Source organism: Propithecus coquereli, unplaced genomic scaffold (genome assembly GCF_000956105.1).
Source record: "Propithecus coquereli isolate 6110/MARCELLA unplaced genomic scaffold, Pcoq_1.0 Scaffold324, whole genome shotgun sequence".
NCBI classification, from domain to species: domain Eukaryota; kingdom Metazoa; phylum Chordata; class Mammalia; order Primates; family Indriidae; genus Propithecus; species Propithecus coquereli.
This window is the reverse complement of record NW_012148886.1, coordinates 385613-408564: the sequence shown is the minus strand read 5'-3', so window position 1 is coordinate 408564 and position 22952 is coordinate 385613. Positions and strand designations below refer to the sequence as shown.

At 35.9% G+C, this 22952-nt stretch overlaps 1 protein-coding gene across 1 annotated transcript in view; it reads left to right on the top strand.

The window, feature by feature from the left end:
• The window catches only part of ADGRB3 (adhesion G protein-coupled receptor B3), an 871792-nt gene that overhangs the window by 841061 nt on the left and 7779 nt on the right, over positions 1 to 22952 (top strand). The window contains 2 exon segments of the mRNA XM_012650418.1: positions 1718 to 2361; positions 12874 to 12909. Of these exon segments, the coding sequence (XP_012505872.1) occupies positions 1718 to 2361; positions 12874 to 12909 (680 nt within the window).

Here is a 22952-nt window from a genome sequence, read left to right as displayed (position 1 = left end):
ATCTCTAAAGACAGATATTACATGAATGATTCATGTTTTGAAATATTTTTAAAGGTTTCTTTTCTATGTAATAGGAAGGCATTCATAATCTATTTTTCCACCTCTGCTTTAATGCATAGTAATTATGATTCTAGCTGAAAATTGAATGATAATAGGCAAAACTCAGTATTTCTGGAATTTTTATGAGGAGATAATAAACCAAATATTTTACAATTATCTGTGCTTAATGAAATTTTAAATGACAATTGCTCTGCTTTGTAGAAAAGGTAGCACTAGGTGCACTTGTTGAGCCAACTCTCACACAGTTTTCTGTGCTTTCAAAACCAAATTTACCAAGAATATGTTTTCAAAATGTTATTCTTTCATACCCTCAAAACTGATGATTGTTCATAGCAAAGCATGCTTTGACTTATTTTGCCTCTGTTATCTATAAATCGTGGCTTTCTTTTTATGGAGAGACAAAAAAAGAAAACAAAACAAGAGTAAACTGTAATGAAGAATTCTGAACTGTTTTGTTGATTGGTTGTTTTTGTTTGGTTCCATTTATGTTTTCATTTTGTTCCCTTTTTTATTTTTTATACTTTTTGAAATCTTTTTTTTAAATTTCATGTTCCTTTTCGTACTACAAGTTGTCACACTCTTCTTTGTTTTTTTTTTTGTTTTGTTTTGTTTTTTAAGACAGAGTCTTGTTCTGTCACCCTGGCTAAAGTGCAGTGGCATGATTATAGTTCACTGCAACTTCAAACTTCTGGGCTCAAGTGATCCTCCTGCCTCAGCCTCCTGAGTAGCTGGGACTACAGGCATGCACCACCATGCCCGGCTAATTTTTTTATATTTTTAGTGGAGACAGGCTCTCACTCTTACTCAGGCTGGCCTCAAACTCCTAACCTCAAACGATCCTCCGGCCTCAGCCTCCCAGAGTGCTAAGATTATAGCCACCGCACCTGGCCCATACATACACTTTTTTTTCTAAACCACTATTTTTTAGACTTATAGTGGAATGGAGATTCCAAAGGCTCATACAGTTTTTCTGCTTAAACTCAGTTGGCAATTTTAATACCTGTATAAAAGCATTCAAGCATATATATTAATCTTTTTAAAAAATTCCTTTTTTTCCTACATAGAATTAAAGATATTACTTTTGAATCCTATACCTACCTTGACCATATGGACTTCAATGGATAAATTCTCATTAATTTTAAACATACATAATTTTTGGAGAAATTTCTGACCCATTAGGATGACATCGTCATTTAATTACCTTTTTAAAGAAGTATTTTAATGAATAGAATTTCTAGAACACTTTAGGTGGAAAGCTTTTAAGAAAAAAATCAAATTTGTGTGAATAGATCCATAATTTTCTCAAAACTCTTTGGAGTAGATTCATGAAGAAAGCATCTCTGGTAATCCACCCTTTCCCTGAAGAGTTATGTAGGGGTGCTTAAGGATAGGACACTGAGATTCTTGAAAGGCCGTTAATCAGCTTTCAGATATACTTTAGCTGTGGGCTACCTATGATTTATGAGAGCATACCAGAATTAATAAAGAGTGATTGTCTAATCTGGACCATGTACAAACAAGTAGATAGGTAATTTTTAAATTGATTTTTTAATTTACTAAGAAAATTATTTAGTACAAAAAGAGATAACAGAATATAATAATGAAAAATAAACACATATTAACTCTCTTTTATCAACTTTTATGTTCTAATTCACAGTTCTTCATAAGGATATCGGTCCTTGCCGAGCAGCCACAATAACAGGAACACTCTCCAGGATTTCTCTAAATGATGATGAAGAAGAAAAGGGAACGAACCCTGAAGGACTGAGCTATTCGACATTGCCTGGAAACGTCATTTCCAAAGTTATCATCCAGCAACCCACGGGTCTGCACATGCCTATGAATATGAATGAGCTGGGCAATCAATGTTTGAAAAAAGAGAACAGTGAATTGCGGAGAACTGTGTACTTATGCACGGATGATAATTTGAGAGGGGCTGATATGGACATAGTCCATCCTCAAGAAAGAATGATGGAAAGTGACTATATTGTGATGCCCAGAAGTTCTGTAAATACCCAGCCATCAATGAAAGAGGAAAGCAAAATGAATATCGGCATGGAAACCTTGCCGCATGAAAGGCTATTGCACTACAAAGTAAACCCTGAATTCAATATGAATCCCCCTGTAATGGACCAGTTCAGTATGAACTTAGAGCAACATCTTGCACCCCAGGAACATATGCAGAATCTGCCCTTTGAGCCTCGCACAGCTGTGAAGAATTTCATGGCCTCTGAGTTGGATGATAATGCAGGACTATCAAGAAGTGAAACTGGATCAACGATATCAATGAGTTCTTTAGAGGTGAGCAATAGAAGATCAAATCTTTTCTTCATATTTAATATATATAGATAGATATAGATTGATTCATGTGACACTGGTGTTGGGGAAGAAGACTCACATTAGCTTTTGCAGTTGTGTATCATGTGAGGATTTTTGGCATGTTGGGATTAAGATTCTGGACATGGGTTTTTCCAGTAGTGCATCAGAATCCCCTTATTCAAGATCATGTCCTTATAAAAGGAAACCACCATATTTTAAAATATACCTATCAGTCATAATTCTGTCATAACAGAAACTAAGTAGTGCACTTACAGAAAAAACAACAGAAGATATTTCTGATGTTTCTTTGGTGCCAGAAGATCCTTTTGGTGGGTAAAGTAGTGTCTGGATGGCATTAGAAACTAAACTGAGATCTGTGTTTTCTGTGTAAGGGCAACTGTTAAAAATAACAAAATTGAAATGTTTCTCTGAGTTTTACCACCATTCCACTGATTATAAACCTTAATTATTATTTCATTAGATCAATATTGTTCAGCATAAATGTTTTACTCTTAATTCTTACAGAATGATGACCACTAAAAGTTTTGGTCTTAAATTGTGAATTGCCAGGAAGGATGTAATCTGAGCATACTAAGAGTCAGGATTCTGAGGTCCAACTACATGGCCTTTGGTTTTGTAAGACCACCAGAAGTAAAACAAGTAAACTTCTCTCAGCTTCTTTTCTGCCTATAGAGTAGCTATAAACCTGCTGCCGATATATATGTTCAACATACAATGCAATGCATATGTTCTTTCATATGTACTGAAAATTGTTTTAGCATTAATAGATTATTGTATAAGACACTATTTAGAGAAAGGTACTATACTTGGTTGCCTGCCCTTTCTATCAAAGTCATGTTAATAACTGTATATTCAAGTGTCAAAAAGTTCCCAAAGGCAATTGTTTCTCCCTTCGCCCCATAGCCACTCTTTCCACTAGATCAAAATGAAGAAATGTCCAGAGAGGCTAAAGAAATGTGATGGGTAAGATAATTTTAAAGTTTTCCCAACTAGATCAAGGAAATTCTAGACCAAAAATGGGAATGTGGATAAAATCTGGGATAAATCCCTAAGTTCTGGATCAACCTCAAACAAAATAGGGTTTCTGAGGATAAATAGGTCAGAATCATTCCTTGGAACCAAAGGCATAAATAAGGGCAGTGAGGCCGAGTTCAACTCCAAGGTGTCTGGAGCTTCCTTCCGAACAAAAATATTTTATCCTTCTGAATTAGCAGAATAGCTACTGTTTCCCTTTGTGTAACTTTCATATCCTAGAGACCAGCCATGTCTACTACAATAATGACCACAGAAGAACAAACTACAAAATGTCCATGCAAAATCATAAAAGTTTTTAAAAGGATTTTCAGCAAGTGTGCATATAATAACATAACATCATAAGTAATCATATGACCATATGGGAGTTTTCTATATAGAATGGCTCTTTTAGATGTGCTAAAATGGTTTGAATGGAATTGCATTAAAAATATTTTGGTCATTATAAAAGTTTTTTACGTCTAAAAGCCTAAAAACCTCACTGGATTTGATATTGTACAGGTTATGTGTGCTTAAACAATAGACTGTATTTCCAAGTTCTACTGTGTTCAGCTTGTAATTTTCCGAATCTCTATATCCTTATTATTAAGTATAAGCATTATATATAACTGCAATTCAGCCAAAATATCTGCATTTAAATGACTTAGAGATCATAAGTCTTACATCTTGAAAAGAAAGGAAATTCAGGATTCAGAATGAAAATTCGGTTCCTCATTTTCATTCTTTAAAAGAGTTTAATAGTAATTTCTTAGGGTGACCATTTTATGAGGCAGCTGAAAGAGAATATATATGAATGAATAATAAAAATTAGCATTTATATAGCATCTTTCATTAGCAGATCCTCAAATCACCTAAAAACATGAATTAATTAATCTCCATAACACCTCTGTGCAATGGATAAATTGTTATAATCCTTGCAGTAAAGTCATTTGTTCAAGGTTATAGAGTAAGTGCATAGCAAATCTAGAAATAGAATCTTTCTGTCCTGATCAGTTTTATGCTGTTTGGAAGAGAGTAATGAGCATGAATATTAGCATGAAGGTAACTTTAAAGTTCTTTTTAACCCTTGAGAGACCCTTGGTCTTATGGTGAGTAAAGATGAAATAGTTAAAGCTCTTGTCCTGTCAGTGCATACAACTAACAACTCTCAGAAATAGGACTGTGGTCTGTGAAGATAAAGCCAGTAGTATGGCTTTCTTTTTGAGCAGCATGATGCATGGTCACATAGAGATGTCGACTCTGCTAGGTTGTATATGCTGGGTCAACTGGTGGAAGATGGTATTCTGACAGTGACGGCGGAAAAGCAGAAAGATGACTGGGGTAGCTACATGGAGAGTGAGATCAACAGTGGTCAGGAGGTGTTTCTGAGTCTTAGAAGATTAAGTGAAAATGAAAGTGGTAAATATGTGGATTACATGATGCCCAAGAAATAGAACAATTTGAGTCTTTTCTCCCTCTGAGTGAGAAGGAAAATTAAAGCCGCAGGGACCTCTAGCCTGGGCAGCTGGCACAGCTGAAGATGGCCAGGGACCCCAGGATCCTTTCAAGGATATAATACAAAGATGTCCATGTTAATTCAGGGATTTGCCTCCAGAGCAGTGGGTTTTTGCAAATTGCCAACATGGGAAGTGGGGAAGGGAAGAAAGAGAAGAGGGTAAGAGCTTCCAGTTGTAGCACAGAATGTGCTATTCATGAGGAAAATGCAAGGGAAGAAAAACAAATTGAGTGAGAAGAAAAGCCAGAGACTTGAGTAGGTGGAAGTATTATTCAAATAAGTAAGAGGCAACAAAGGAGGGAGGCTCCCCAATCCGAAGGCAGTGCCACCAAAAAAGCTCCAGCCTTAAGGGGAGCTTGTTCAGCTAAGCCTCAATTATTGAGTATAAAAAGTTTAATACCTTCATCAAGTTTCTTAGCATGAAAGCATGTCTAGATTTCCTTTGTGCCTAATATTACCTTGTTTCTCTCTTTCTTATATAATTCTTTCTAACTATAGTCATTCCCAGAATGGACTTGTTAAACAATTCTGAAAATTTTAGATTTAGACTCTCCACAATTATGGAAAAATTGCAATATTAATATGGTAGAATTTTTCACAACAGTGACTTGAGCCTAAATGTCCTCTGACTGCTTTGCTTAACATTAAGAAGAATGAAATTGTTGTGAGCGCTTTAGTCATTCACTTTCAAGTAATGAATGAAATGTGTTGAGTGCATGGTGCATCTATAGAGAAAACACAGGGAAAACTACACTAAGTTTTTGCTATGGAGCAAGAGGGGACAAAAGTGGTATTATGTGTCTCAAGCACTTGAGGACTATGAATTCTAGTTTAAATCTTGGATTGTGTTCTATTTATTTATTTTCTGAAAAATTATAGTTGTATCATTGTAAGTAGACAGGTCAGTATTCATTCTAAATCATTGAAACACTGGTTAACAGATGTTAGCTGTTGTATCTAAGTAATAAACACTTTCTCACTCAAAAGTCTTTCCAACTTATGTGCATATCGTGGGCCTGTTTGGCACATGATCCATTCTTCACCCTTTTTCTCTGCATCATTTTAGGTTGATAGAGATTCCTGTGTCACTGGCTTCTGGCTGGGTTCAGCCAACAGGAAGCACTAGTGAGAAATTGGAGGTTGGGGAGAAGAGAAAAACCTGGGCTATTTCTCCCCATCCGTTTCTGCTTTTGGAAGGACAAAGCAGAAACTCTCTTTAGCTACAGCTTCCATAGTACTTCAACTTCTGCCAGGTGCCCCAACCCCTGGGCTTAAGTCACCCTGTCATCTCCCTGTGTCTGTCCAACCCAGGAAGTATAGTGGTTTCTGCTATGCCTGGGTTACCTTACGGTCCCCCATGTGGCTTCTCAGTTCCTCTATCATTTGAATTATTTTGAAACATTTTGCTCAAATGTAAATACCCCAAGTTGTTTCTGTTGTTCTCCTGAAAAATCTTGCCTTAATTTTTGTTATCAATAAAAAATCTTAATAACGGAGAAGAGTTAGAACATTAGGAAATTATTACCAAAAACAGAAAGTTTTGTTGCTCAAGCTTTTCTACGTATGTATAAACTTACCTATGTATCTGAAAACATTCTCAGATAAGTCTCTCTCAATTTGTAAATGGGTGGGTAGAGGCACCGTTCTAGGCTAGATTTTACACCACTTTTTCTCTGGACATGAATTATAGAGCTCTCAACATAATGGCTTTTAAAGGCAAAATGTTTTAGTCGTAATATCACATTACAGGTACCTCTCTTCCAGCTGTTGTGAGGGTCAAATTAGATAATGTACACAAAAACCTTTGAAAATGGTAAGGAGCACTTCAGATGTAAGATTGTGTCATTAGTATGTCATCACCGTTAAGCCCTGAATTTCTGCAAAGAAGCTTGAGTACAGAATTAAATCGATATTCAGGATATTAGACAAAATGTTATGGCCTCACTTGGAACTGGAGGACTCTGTTACTAACAGAAACCATTACTAACAGAAACCATTATAAAACTGACCATGTGCAGAAATAACTTTTTCTCTTTTACAATTTTTTCCTCACGTAAGTCTGGTGAAAGGAAGGCTTGCCCTTCTTTACCGCTTTGTTTTTATTCCTGGATTAGGGAATTTTGCCTTTTATTCAGGCATTCAAACAAAATTAGCTTGAATAAAAGTCATTTTAAAAAATTAATTATTCTCAGATTTCATTCCCACAGCTATTTTTAATGGATTTGCTATCAGAGCTTTCTCCTTGCAAGTGGGTTCTTTGCTCACTCTAGAATAGAAACTTTTAATGGCAGTCGTATTGCCATTCATTAGTCAGTAGAATTTATTACTTGCTGTGAGTCTTCTAGTGTCGTGTCTACCTTAATTTACAGTGACACAAACAATGAAGTATTCCCTTTGAGAAATTATTCATTATTCTACAAGCTTAGATATGGAGAAATGCCTCTCTGCATACACTCACTAAGTAATCCTCTGCGTAGCTTCGTACCGTTGTGTATTTTCTCACTCTTAAATCATCCTAAAGGATTTCTCCCTTCTGTTAGGGGTAAGCCTGCCTCCCTGTAAATTGTCTTGATTATCCCGGCTGTCAATTGATCCATTCATAATGGTTTTCTTTGAGTATTTGGTCCACCTGCTTAACCAAATTCTCCCAGAGTATTCCTGAAAAAAATGACAACAATGAAACAAAAGCAAAAAGTCACATTCTTTTGACTTTTTTTGTCTGCCATAGTGCAGCTCAATCATTCATCATATACTTTTGTGAATGTCTAGGATTGCACTGTGCCCTCTGCTAGACGCTGGGGTATAAGAATGATCGAGACAGACATGGGTCTGGCTCCTGTGGGGAATAAACTCTATGGGAGCGACAGATAATTAGCCATTAAACCAATGAATACTCCAAAACGGTGTGCTGTACTAGGTAGTACTATGGAATGTAAGGGAGAGACTTCTTTATTTTTTATTTTTAACTATTATGGTATGTAATAGTTGTATGTATTTATAGGGAACACATGATGTTTTGATACAGGCATACAACGTGTATTAATCAAATCAGCGTAATTGGGGTATCCATCGGCTCAAGGCGTTATCATTTCTTCGTGTTACGAGCATTCCAGTTCCACTCTTTTAGTCATTTTAAAGTGTACCCCAACTTATTGTTGATGATAGTCACTTGGTTGTGCTATCAAATATTTTTTATTCTATCTATCTAACTATATTTTTGCACCCCAGAGAGACTTTTTTAAATAAGGTGATCTGGGAAGACTTTGGAAGTGCTATTTAGTGTAAGAAATAAAGTTGAAAAGGAACATGGCTGTCAAGGAGCTGGGGAGTGAGGGAATGTTTCGGGCAAAAGAAACTGCAAGTGCAGAGGTCCCAAGGTAAGAAAGATCTTTGCATATTCTCATAGGCTCCAAAGACCTGCACAGCCAGGGGAGAGCTCCTTAAGATGAAGTTAGACTAGAAAGAAGAGACCAGATTTTGCAGAGCCCTTATAAAACAATGGAAGCAAATGGGCATTGTTAAGCAAAAGATTGTCAAAATTATTTCTCCATCTACCTGCCCACCCATCCATCCACGCTTCCGTTCATCCATCACTTGGTTATTTAAAAGAGAAAGGATTAGAGCCAATGGTTGTAGAAGATGGGGTGGAACAGAAAGCTGGGTGACAAGAGGCTACTAAAGTAATCCAAACAAGAGATGAGAGTGCCTTTGACTATAGAGGCTAAAGTGGAAATGGAAAGGAGTGGGCAGATCCAGATTTATTTCAGAGATAGCAGACAGGACATGTGCTGGTGAATTTGATGTGGAGGGTGAGAGACAGAAAGGAATGAAAGGTGATTCCTAAGTCTCTGTCTCGACCAACGAGATATCCAACATTGTCTATGATGGGAAAGACAGGAGGAAGAAAAGGATGTTTGGAACTTTAAAAGATGGTATTTAAAATCATGAAAAGGAACTATGTTATATGAGAGAGAATATGAGAAAGAAGAGAGCTCAGGAAGGCAGCATTTAGAAGGCAGGGATATGAGAAAGAGCCAACAAAGGAGATGTGAGAATGAGCTACTGCAAGTAATAGGAAAGGAAAAAGAAAAAGAGAGAGAGAGATAATGAGTGTTTTCATGAGGAAATTATTAACTTTTAAAAGCTTCTGAGAGTCCAATAAGATGAGAACAGAAAATCGACCTTGGAATTTGACCAGACAGAGCTCATCAGATACCTTTGACAAGAAGAATTTTGGTGGAGTGTTGAGAACAGAGTACAAGTTGGGGTGAGTTCTAAGTGGGAAATTAAGAAGAGGAAACAGCATAAGCAAAACATCACCTATTATGGGAAAAAGGATTATTTGTTTCAAGTAATTTGGAAAATTAGAGATAAATAGCCAGAGGGATTTATATCTTTGTAAAATATTTCAGTATCACTCTGGCTTATTTTAAATTTAACATGTAGCATTTTTTCAGTTATCAACTTATCAGAAAAAATTGTTATGGCTTTATCATTTTTCTCAGTTTATTCTCATTTTTTAAACATACAACTATTATTTCTGACCACTTTCATACCTTACAATAGCATTCCAAAGAGCTCAGAAGGAAATTTGAATCAACATGTAAGTCAGTCATGGTTTCAACAAACTTAATACTTTGAAAGACTTTCCAGTACACTGCATGTATACCAAGGATGGAAACAGACCAAAACTGAACAGAATTGAATATTCTGGTTTTTCTCGTACATTACCAATTGCCCAATGCCTGAACTTTCTTTAAGATAAACTAGATTTTGCAATGAGAGAGTCATATCTGGAGATGGAGAAGTTTGCTTCAGTTGTTATTGTATCACTGCTCATAAGCTACCCTATCTCAGAATGATTTTTAAGTTATTTTACTCAACACAGATTTTTCTCTCAAATACGTGAATATCAAACTGATAATTTTTCCTTCTTCAAAATACAGTTTGCAAGTAACAGTTAATCTGCTTGACCTTTCTTTGTGCTTAGAAAGCACCTCAGCCCCACTGCTGTCAGCTTTGGACTGACTGGATCATCTAATGTTATTCTAGCTGAATTCTAGTAACATTCAACAAAATATTATAGGCATCTTGGCTGTAAAATATCACCCTTGTATCACTGAGCAGATAGCAAGAGATAGTGGAAAAAATGCTGTGTTTAAAGTCAGAAGTGCTGAGTGTGAATCCCAGCTTATTTGCTTATGACCCAGGTGAAGTGGACCAGTCATTCTAACTCCATTGGCCCTCAGTTTTCCTCATTCATAGAATAGGAAAAATAAATAATATTTTCTCTGACCATCCCACAGGGATGAAAGCACTTTATAAACAATAAAATGTTGGCCGGGTATGGTGACTCACACCTGTAACCCTAGCACTTTGGGAGGCCGAGGAAGGAGGATTGCTTGAGGCCAACAGTTTGAGACCAGCCTGAGCAAGAGCTAGACCCTGCCTCTACAAAAAAATAGAAAAATTAACTGGGCATCCTGGCATGCCTGTAGTCCCAGCTACTAAGAAGGCTGAGGCAGGAAGATTGCTTGACTCTGGGAGTTTGAAGTTGCAGTAATGCTATGATGACGCCAACACTTGGTCAGTATTGTGGGAGCGTGAATAACATTACATAAATTTTTAACTTTCTTGGACTCTAAAAATCCACCACAAAACTTTCCATTCTAATTTTTAAGTCTTTATTGCTTTATTTCTCAGCCACCCCAACCCTCACCACCATCTTTAGGCTCTTTTGATTAAAATCTGCTTGCTTCATTTGTTCATTCCTTAGTCCAATTTTTCAAGACTGTCAGTTCTGCTATACTTTATGTTTGAATTTAATTCTAATAAAATTAAATAGGAAAGAGAGCAAGCGTGATCTATTTGTAGGAGTGTATCCATTTGCATTCCATATTTCACATTAACATAGGGTGACATCTGCTCTCAGAAGCAGAAATTATCTCTGGTGTTCTTCTAGGTTCCCATCTTTTGCCCTTGCTCATAAAATATGAAGCCTTTAGCAATATGTATCTATCTATCAGCATTTCCACTTCTTAGGCAACCCAGCCTTGTACTCAGAAACAAACAGGGAAACATATGGCTAGTATCACCTTTGGCAAGAGAGAACGCCTCAATACATGTAGTAGAAGGGCCTCTTACTCTTCTAGCTAGCTGAACCTTTTTCATAAAGATTTCACTATTTAATTTTCAAATGGAATGTGAAGGTCATGACTAATGCTTAATAATAATTGCTTAAAAATAAGTTTTTTCCAGGCCTGAATTTTGCCATATAAAAGAATTTTGCTTAAAGTATACTGACAAAAGTGTCCTGCTGAGTCACAGTACCAAGAAGGCAAGGCATCCAAGAGCAGACTGGAAATGCTGACATTTAGTCTAGCTTATTGCACCAAAGTGTGGTTTGGATATATTAAAATACATTGGAGCTTGGTTTTTATACAGCACAGCTAGATGACAATAGTGGCAGGGAGAAGGCAGAGGAGGGCAGGGTCCAATGCGTTCCCATACACTTTTCTTTCTCCCAGACGTCACTAGGGCAAGGCTAGGGTGATGTTGGAGACCAGGAGAAAGTGAGATCAACATGCTGAGTTGCCATTTAACAAAGAAGTCTCCCCTTCGCCCCCTCCTTGATTGTGCTTGAAGACTAAATTTTTAATCTTAAGCAGTTTCACCAAAATAAAATTATTTCTGAACTTTAACATTCTTTTAAAAATGAAACCTTTCTTTTGGTATATCACCTTCTGTCTACTGAAACATGTTTTGGGGAGTAGGTTACACAGGGCGGCTCTGGTTATATAATGACAATTTGAACTCTAGCTGCAGAAATTTAATCATATTTTTCAAGAAAATACATTAGTACTTTTCTGTCTCTCCTAATGTTCAACAGTTACAACAGAGAATAGAGTTTCCTACCTCTCTTGGGTATGATTCCCCATTAAGTTATTGAAGTCAGAGTTGTAGGAATTGAGATGGGAGCAGGGGGGAGAATAAAACCAAATAGTTGCCCAAAGATTTACGTATTTTTCACAGCCTGAACATTACTTGTTTTAATTATTTATTAATTTTCCCTGTGTTTTATTCCCTCTCTTACCAAAAAAAAAGCCAAATTAAAAAAAAAAACTGTATTAGAAATTTGCTGAGAATATCTTCTTTATACCAATATCATGAACATCTTATCATCTGAGATTGCATTAATTTCATTTTTGTCCTGTTTCCTGATTTTATCAGGCATAGTGCCTCATTATTTTATTTTTTAAATGCATTTTCATCTATGACTAGATTTCAGGAACTGTATAACAAAGTCAGAGCCATAGAGGAACACTATGAGACATTTACATGTATATCTGTGTTTTCTGGAGTGTGAAATATTTTTTGTTTTGCTTAATTAGAAATAATACATTGGTTCCTAAGGGCTAACATTGAGAAAGACTTTCCTATCATGGAGGACTATCAAATTTCAAGAAATTTGTGGCTGAGACTTACAAAGAACTTTGGGACTTACCAGGTAGAATTTGGTAGAAATGAAGACTAATGATTGGTTGGTGGGAGGTGTTGAGGTAACTCAATGATTTTTTCCTATACAATTTATAATTCTCTGTGTTTGTAAAGTAGTTTTGCATTAATAGACCTAAAGTCTCTTTGAAGATTGAAATGTTTATGTGAATTTTCATGAGAACAATCTCTCCTAACGGAAAATTAGAGTTAAGAGGTCAAGATGAGAAATATTCTATATTTTTATATTCCTCAATTTTAAAAGAAATTCGAAGTGAAAATGGAAAAATGTGGATGGAATATTTTGAAATTATAAAACTTTTCACATATTCCTATGTATAACAAAAAGCAGCAGGATTATCTTTACTGAAAATAATGATTTGCATTTTGTTTGAATGACTAAACATAACGTTATTGGTTTTTCTCCTTCTTTTTTAAAAAATACCTAACAGAGAAGAAAATCACGATATTCAGACCTTGACTTTGAGGTAAGTTTCTATGAATTATTTTATGATTTTAATTACTTGAAATTAAAATGCATATATAATTACTTAAACATATTACTCTATGCAGCTATGTAAGGGTACTATGTACTAGTTTAATTAATAAGTCAAACATTTTAAATTAAAAATCATATCATTGTAGACAAAATTTTTAAATTTTTAATTGCTTTAAGTATATATGAAACTAAGATTTTGGGGGATTAGTAAGGGATCTACTTTATAAATGCTTTGATAAGTGGGCAATTTATTTTGTTGCGAGGTAAGAATGTTGGCTTCCTGATTTTTATATTTAAAACAGTTTTCTTGGTTTTACTTAAGTAACTACCTTTAGAAATCAGATCCTGTGAGCACCCTTAGGCTGGTTATCTAGGCTTCCTCTGGGAACTTCTTATCTAGTGTTCTGATTCCTATCGTTTAGGTTCTGTGTGGTATATTCAGATTCCTAGCAAGTGTTGATTCAATATGTTGCTATGTTTGGTAAATGCCTTTTCATAGATAAAACAAGATGAAAATTTTCATTTTCCAATTTACATTGAATTTATATTGATGCTGGAAATTACTGAAATCATACCATTTGAGCAGCTTAAGCTAAACACAAAATTAATGATGTTTACGCATCATATAAAATGCACTTATACATCTTGATAATTGTATATGATTCATAGTGTGCAGACATAATTGGATATAATACATTATAAATTTCTCCAGCACATTTGTACCCTTGTGACACATACATAGAACTCAATACTCTTAACTGATATTCCTAAAATTACAGAAACCTCCCAGAACATGGAAAATTGTAATTTAATCATTTTGTTTATGTAGATGAATATTGTAGCTCTACAATGTACATCATGTATCAAAAATGAGACTCGCAGTTTTTATTTACTGCAATGGTCAAAAATGGTTTTACCCTGAATAGAGCCCAAGGAGAGCTGCTTTTGTTTTTGTATTTGTTTTTGTTTTTAGTAACAATTCAGACTACAGGATACAAAGTAATGGTAAAGAATCTGGTCTGGATGATTAAGTACCAAATTTTAATACTGATGCAGCTCCATTGTCATAACCTAACATGTGATATATATTTTATTGTGTCCTTTAAAGTTATCAGGAATATAAATTTGAATAGAAAATATTCAGCAATCTTCAACTTTAGATTCTTTAGTGTATTGTAGGCAACAGATATTTTAATATTTTATATTAATTCTTCAGGTAGGCAAAAATAGAGGGTGATACTATGTATTTTTTTGGTCTGAAAGCAATAAATTTTTATGTTAGAACAAAGGAAAGGAGGTGGGAATTAACCCACTAGGCATCAGTGGCAAAATGTAATAAAAAGCTAGATCTAAAATTAAGCATCAGTGCAACAAATTAAAGTTATGTAATCAGAAGCACTGAAAAGAAATCTAATCGTATTGTATTATCTGAAGCATTAAAAAAAACTGCTCTTTTTTTTCTTTTTGTCTATTCTCTATGGCAACTGGTGGCAGATTCCTTGAGCTGATACTTCTTTCTCTGCTTAGTATTCCACACATAAAACCATAGTATTAACAAAACATTTGCTGATAAAAAAGATAAGTTGCAGAAAATAACAATGGATATTCTCTTTAGTTAGCTCTTTGATTGCGATAGTTATTACATGATTACTAAGGTGTCAAAATTTGGAGAAAAAAACTCTAAGACATTACTTTTTCTTTACAAATGCTTCGTGCTACTCCCTTAGTCTCATGTGCAATTATAGGTATGTGGCAGATATCACATGGATTGTGTTCAGAAAAATTATTTCCAGATTTAAATGCTGATGAATTTGAATACAATCTATTTGTATTCGTGGGTGGTCCTTGAGGAAGAGCTCGAGTTGCCACTCTTTTCATTCAGGCTGGATTAATTAAATTTATATCAAGTTCCCTAAAAGCCTTCTTTCCCTCTACACTTTACCATACCATGGCCAGCTTAGACATTTTGCCATTGACAGATTGACTCCTGGACTCCTAAAAGCATCTTCTCTTCAGAGTGGAAGGCTAACACTCTCCCCAGAGTCAATACACGATAATAATATTCTATTAACTCATATATCACTAAAATTCTTGGGGCTAATTAATATTATACACGGGGAAAAATCCTTTCATGTAGCCAATCTCCAGGACAACATTGCATTCCTAGAACAAATAGAGCAAAGTGTTGACTATTCATAAAATGGTGAAGCACTGATTCTTGCTTTCTGGAAAGTATACAGAAAATACTGTAGTGGTATTTCTATGTTCTGTGACCAAATCCCTTGTTGAATTTGTATGCCCACCTCTAAGTGGAGATCCTGGTACGCAGTAAGCATTTAATAAATTTTTTTGAATGAATGCTAAAAAAAATTAAATCATTTTTCAATCTAGCTTGCTTTGATAAAAAGTTATTGGGCACTGTACCTGAGTTAAAGCAGAGACTTTAGTATAGAAAATGGACAGCTATAGAAAAAGTGCTCAACATCTCTAATCATCAGGGAAATGCAAATCAAAACTGCAATGAGATATCACCTATCTCCAGTGAGAATAGCTTTTATCAAAAAGTCCCAAAATAACAAATGTTGGCATGGACATGGAGAGACAGGAACACTCATATACTGCTGGTGGGACTGCAAACTAGTGCAACCTCTATTGAAAGCAATCTGGAGTACCTCAAAGAGCTAAAAGTAGAACTACCATTTGATCCAGCAATCCCACTACTGGGCATCTACCCAAAGGAACAAAAGACATTCTGTAAAAAAGACATCAGCACTCGAATGTTTATAACAGCACAATTCACAATTGCAAAGATGTGGAAATAACTCAAGTGCCCATCAATACATGAGTGGATTAATAAAATGTGGTATATGTATACCATGGAGTACTATTCAGCCACAAAAAACAATGGTGATCTAGCACCTCTTGTATTATCCTGGCTAGAGCTGGAGCCCATTCTACTAAGTGGGGTATCCCAAGAATGGAAAAACTAGCACCACATGTACTCACCATCAAATTGGTATTAATTGATCAACACTTACGTGCACAGATCAGTAGTAACATTCATCGGGTGTGGGGCAGGTGGGAGGGGGACAAGGGGATGGGTACATTCACACCTAATGGGTTCAATGCACACTGTCTGGGGGATGGACATGCTTGTAGCTCTGACTCGGGTAGGGCAAAGGCAATATATGTAACCTAAACATTTGTACCCCCGCAATATGCTGAAATAAAAAAAAACAAAATTGACAGTTATAGAGGTGGCACTTCAAAGATAATCACAAAGATATTCACATTGGATATAACTCAAGGAGATAGAAAAATGACAGGTAGAAATCCCAGGAGGGAAAGGCAAAGACATTGGCTAATGTGTGGCATGCTTAAGAAACAAGAAGTCAAAATTTACTTAAACAGGGAGCTATGGAAGAAAAAAATAGGGGTAATTTAGAAAGCATGTCTTATAGTCCAGGAGCAATTTTTACCTAGTTTGCTACTAAAAACTGCTAAGACTTTGTTTTGCTTTTTTTTCCTCAGTGAGGAATGATTTGCTATGATCTAGGCTTTGGAAAGATGAGTATGTCCATAACAGGAAGGATAGATTGTAGTAGTGTAGAAGAGAAAGTTGAAATAGCATTTAGGAGTGGCTAGTCTAGTAACTAAGGAAGGTCCACTTCCTGGAGGTAGTAAAAAAAGAAAGCAAGGAAGGGACACTGCAGAGGCAGAATCTGCACAATTTGGTCCTTAACTGAATAAAGGAGCAGAAAAAACATGACTCTCCAGTTCTGAGCCTGGGTTTCCACTAGTACCAGTAGCAGAAGTCAAAGAGACATCTAATCAAGATGAGTTCAATTTTAGTACTTTAATCAGACATCACCTAATATGATGTTAAATCAGAACTGAGGCAGGTTGCTGTAATTGTCTGTCTTGGCTTGAACTTTGGCTCAAAAAATTCTTAGGAACACAATTTCAGACACCCGTTCTGAAGCAGTAGCAGATAATAATATCTACTATGTGTTAAAAATATATGGAGAGAGAGCTATTTACTTTTTATCTTCTCTTCCAAAAACATAGAGATGAACCACATCACATTCTTTCATGGAGATTATATGACCTTTTAAAAACATTTTAGGACATTTCTCTGAAGTTTCTGATGAGCTCCACACATATACTAAATTCATGTTTCTCAAACTGGGTGGCAGTGATGGTGGGCAGAGGGCAAAAGAAGATGCAGGATAATCATGGCCCATCTTCATGGGAGCTTGAATTTTTATTGAAAAATTTAGAGGAGCATAGTCAAGTAAGATAAAATATTTTAGAGTAATTCAATATCATTGTAAACACAGCTAAACTATGACATAGACAGTGAAATTTATAGTAGACCCCTTCCTACCCTTCCCCCTACCCCCAGGAGTAAGAGTGCTCCATTAGGCAATCAGGGCATTTTTGGAGGAAAATGTTGACCAATTCAGTCCTGGACTGTATCCATCTTTTCTACATTACTTAATTTGAACTGTTGCAAAATTATGCATTACCGAAAGTATGTTCTTGATTGACACTGACAAAATCAAAATATGCAACGCATTTGGTTTTTCCAGACCCTTTGGTTTCTTTTTAGTGGTAGGGACATATTTATTCAAATAAAAACATATTTGAAATATAGACACTGTAATGTCAAGTGTCATTCATTAGACTACAGGTTCCATCTTACAGACACATTGGCACTGTGGCCAAGAGAAGGCACATAAATCATTCCCTTCTCACAATGCAGCTTTCAGAATTAAGCTTAATTCCTGCAGTATGCATTGTTCCTTAAATGTGAGTTTTGACATTCACCCAAGGCTAGTATTCAACATCTCACTCTGGAGAGAGGAATGTTGGGGTTCAGAAAATAACACCCCAAAGTATGGTACTTTGGAATTTTGAGTAATTTGAGCTAAAAAAAAAGACATTGAAGACCTAAGAAGCCCAGCCTCAGAAACAAGATCTCTCTGACCTTCTCCTCCCCTCTTGTCTCTCACACCTCATTCTCCCCCTGAAAGTGAGTCAAAGAAACCAGAATTCCTCTTCTCCAAGACAGGTCATAGAAACTAGAACCTCTTTCCCCCAATGCAAGCCATAAAACCCAAAAATATTACTCTAACGTTCCCCTGCATTTTCGTCTAGGAGCCAGCCATAAAGAAATTCTCTGACATACCCTTGTGCATAGTAGATCACAAGACCCTCATTCTAGAGGGGTCCTGCCCCAGACTCAGGAGGAAGAAATGCCACAACAAAGAAGCCAAGAAGAATCTGAATATACAGGCCTTGCTAGGTTTCCCCACTCAGATTATTACTATTATTAGATCTTTCCCTTTTTGTCCAGTCACATTTCTACATGACTATCTACTCTTCATCGAATCTAAGCATAGAAATGGAGTTTTCCTTTGATTTGGGGTCTTCATTCTGAAATCTCCTGTGTCATGTAAAACTTTGATTAAATAAATCTGTTACGTTTTTCTCTTGTTAACCTCTCTTTTGTTATGGCAGTGTTGGCCTCGACCCTTATGATGGGGAGGAAGGGCATCATACCTTTCTGACCCTACAGGACTCACATGCAAAGCAGTAAAGAAGAATAAAAATAACCACAGGTTTATCCTAGTAGGTATGGACAACGGCAGTCTAGGTGTATAAAATTCTAAGGCTGGAAAAGTTAATTCAGGCAAACCGGTTTCTAATTCTATCAGCTCATGATTTCCAGGCCCTATCCTTTGAAGTTTTTATAGTTAGGAGATTCTCTTAACAGTTTCTCTCAGCTTCTAAAAGTCCATACACAGTAATACTTCTCTTATCTATAATTGAGACTTAAATTCCAACTCTATGATTCACACTTTTGAATTTAAAAGGGAAAACCTCTAAGCAGTTTATTCCAAGGCCACCTACAGGTCCCTTCCACTTGTATGAAAAGGAAGGGAGCACAATAGAATGAGAATGAGGAGGCAGGGCTCCTGTGTGGGCCGTTAAAATGAGCCATCCTTCCAGTGAGGAGACTTCTTTTAAAGAAGAAGAAAAGACAACATTTATAATGACCTTCCGTATTGTAATCACCTTCCCTGGCCTATATACCTATGCTATCTCATTCATTTCACTTATTCAGTACACATTTATTGAGCAACTACTGAATACCAGACACTGTACCAGGGGTCAGGGATACAAAGATGAATAAGTCACTGCCCATGAAGTGTTCGGAGACAAGATATGAGGACCAGCCCTAAAAAAGATCGTTGCAGTATATGAGATAGCAGCAGAATAATCAGTACCTATAGAGTTTACAGGCTCACTACAGAGAGTATCTAACCCATCCTGGATTGTTTTGTCTCACTTTCCATCTGAACAAGAAATAATCACACACCTGAATAGTCTAAAGGAGGAGGATACTCCCTGAATCTATGAGATACATCTAAGATAGCAGCATGCAAAGAGGATTGATGGGGGATTCAGAAATAATTCCAGCTTGCTCACCACCTGTGCAAGCTTGGGAAAGTTACTTAGCCTCCTCGAGCTTCAGTTTCCTAATCAGTAAAATGGAGATAATGGCTTCTACCTCCCAGGGTTATTGCAAGGATTAAGACAGATAATAATGGCTGCCATTTCTTAAGTGGCACTTATCTGTGTGGTCCAGTGATAAGTGCGTTATATTCTTTTTTAAATCTTCAAAGTAACCCTGCAAGGTAAGTCTGATTACTGAAACTGGGGCTAAAAGTAGATTGGATTTTATGCTTCAGATCATACAACTCGAAATCTAAACATAAGTTTTTCCAGATTCAGAGCTATCGGAGTTGGCATGTTCCAAGTACTTAAAGGGTCTAGGAGAGTTGTTGGGATACAGCAGGTGCTCAAGATGGAGAGGTTGCTTTCTGTCCTCGTTTTTCTTAAATATCTGAAATATCATGAATGTGCTTCACACATCACTTTTTCTCTAATATCAGAAATTAAAGGGTTACAAAGACTGACACTTTTGAGTTAAGAAAAAGTATAAAGTGAAAGAAAAGTCTTATGGAGTAAGCTACTCAGGAGAGTATATCTCTTGTGCAGTTAGGTTGATGATCTCTTAAAATGGGGGTTCATATACAGCTTCAAAAAACGTTCGGTGATATTAATCTGAATGCAAGGGAACATTACCATGTACTAATGTTTATTGTGAAAGACACCTATAATAGTTCATGGGTATTGCAACCAAAGGAAGCTGAATTGTGTAGATGCTGTCAATTAGAGTATATCTTTGTTTATTTAAAAATCCACATGTGTTAGAGTTTTATCATTATATGATTTTTAAAAAACCAAGTTCTAAATTGAGCTTTTCATAGAAGTCAATTTCTTTAGAAAACAGCATGTTTAAGTTACAAAAGAAAGAAAAGGATAAGCAGATAAACTCTAAGGTCAGTAAAAATACAAGCATAGCAATCGAAATGGACCTATAAGATTTATAAGCATGAAAACTTCTAATCAAGTAGTTAAGACCATCAGAGGCATCAGTGCTGCAAATAAATACTCATACAAATAATTAAATAAGGAGAAACCTTCAGAAATTGTGAAAGCTAAAACCATAGCTAAGTTTTTATCCCAGAATGTTGCTGAACTATAAACTCTCCAGTGTTCACTGTGAAGCTGGTACTCTTATCAATGGAACCTTCCTCATTATAAAGGCTGGAAGATCTACTTAAGTCTATGAACAAGAAGGAATCATGCATGGAAAATCAAACTGAGTTCATGACAGGGATGTGAGCTGTCAATGGCAGCTCTAATGTGATACTTTTGCCAGAATGCCAGACCATCATCGCTATGGTGATTTCTGGCAGTGCCAAGGTGGCAGTTGCAAATTAGAATGATTATCTGGCATGAGGATATATTTGCAATTAATATTTCTAGGTAGGAAGGCCCCATATTTCAGCATCCAAATTTTTCATTTGCTTCCATATTCATTTCAGAGTCCTTGAGCTTTATTATTCAGACGGCTTTCATGAACGTACGCAGAACATTTCAAAATGCTTTTTGGTTATATAATATTGGTGAAAACCATAACTTTATATTTTTCTTGTATATTTTTTAGAATGTCCTAGCAATCCAACTCCTCAAAATAAAATCTATGCAGTTCAGAATCAGGTACTGCTCATTTAATCAGAGTATGGTTACAAAACCTCCAATCAGCTAATGTATCTTCTTTTCCATGAAATATATTTGACATTTGGTTTGCTTCTTAAACATGCTTCATCTAGTATATGTATTTGGTTGCAAGAAACAAAGCATCTTTGACTAACGAACAAAAGAGAACTTTGTTTGAAAGGATATAAAATGATTCACTTCTTGGCCAGGGAATAGTAGGGATCTGGACTGACATTTCTAGCAACATAGGAAGGTATAGCTCCCCAAAGAAAAGTTAGAATCCTCTCACAAGACAAAGGATGAAAGATTGCACAGATGAAATCATCAGATGCTTATCTTCAAATAAGAGTACTGTGCCTTTGGTATCAACTATCTTAGAAAAGAATGAGTTTCTTGTCTTTGGAAAGGAAAGATATCATTGAGGAGAGTGGATTCAGACATAGAATTAGAAATTGAACTGGAAATCCTCTTAATTCTAGAAAATTGAATAGAGAGAATAAACAAGACCATGGTAATAAACTAATTTGAGAATTTTCAAATTAAATATGAATATGTAAAAACTTGGGGATTGCCTCACTTGGATTTTTCTTATCGAATTCTGCTATCATTTACTCTCATGGAAGCACCATATGTTTTCTTTATCACAGTTATAATTTTACATTTATTTGAATTATGATGTAATTAATGCCTATGTGCTCCATTAGACTTCAAGCTACAAGAGGGCAGGAACTCGATCAAGATTTCGTGCACTATTTTTACCCCATCACCTAGCACCATATGTGATGCTCATAAACATATATTAAATTATGGAATGCATTCCCTAGAGAAATGTCAGTAGTGTAACATCAATCCTACTGCACCATAGAAAAAATAACTATTTAGTAAGATTCCTTACTATGAAAAACACACTTTGTAAATTAGAGGCAGAGCCAGTCTTCTTCAGTACGATAGATTTTTTCAAAAAGTATTCTTTGTGACACAAACCCATATTGTTTTTTCTTTTTTTTCCTCCCCTTCCTCCACAAACCCGTATTTTAATCAGTATATTAGGACCTGGTAGTGCATGAAACTGTTTGTCTCCCCAAGGACAGAATGTACTGCATTATGTTTGCCAACTACGTTGTCCTCAAAATCCCTCCATTGAGTTGCTCATGCAAATCCTCCCTCTCATAAACCTCCACCAGCCACCAGTAGCCAAATTACGTTTGCCTGGTGTCTCTCTGTAAATCCTGCAAATCTGTTTTGTGTACTCTCCCCAAAACTGATGGGAAGTTAATCGCTCTATAATTGCTTGCTGTGTTTCATGTCCCCATCATGAGTAATGTAGCCATGTTCTTGTCCTCAACCACCTGATTCTTTAACAGCCAACTGCCGGAGCTAAGAGGAACAAAGATGGAAACTGGTTATTGCAAGACTTAAAATGACAGAATTTGCTCACATAAAAATTGGCTAGTGAAAATAGAAGAAATTAGCTAAGCCAGGTACTGTCTAGATATGTAATCATTAAATATAGGAAATTAAAGTTTGCATAGAAAGGAATAAGCTGGTTTAATACGTTAAAGATTGAATATGCATTTCTCGTTTGCCCCTTACTTTTTCCTCAGGGAGGTAAAGTGTATCTCCACAAGTGTCTTTTTAGAAGAAAATTAAGCATCACAGATCTTCCCCCAAAGACACATTTCTTTTTCAAAACAAATTCTTACTTTTGAAAATATTTGGTATTTAAAACAATGAACTGAATGTTCAAATCGTAACTTAGGCATGAGTATATTAATAATATACCTATACAAACCACATGAGCAAATGGTGAGTTATGAAGCATGTGCTTAAAAAATACTGTAAAATCTTACACAAACGTGAAGACGTAATCTTGAAGAATCACTGAAATACTCATTT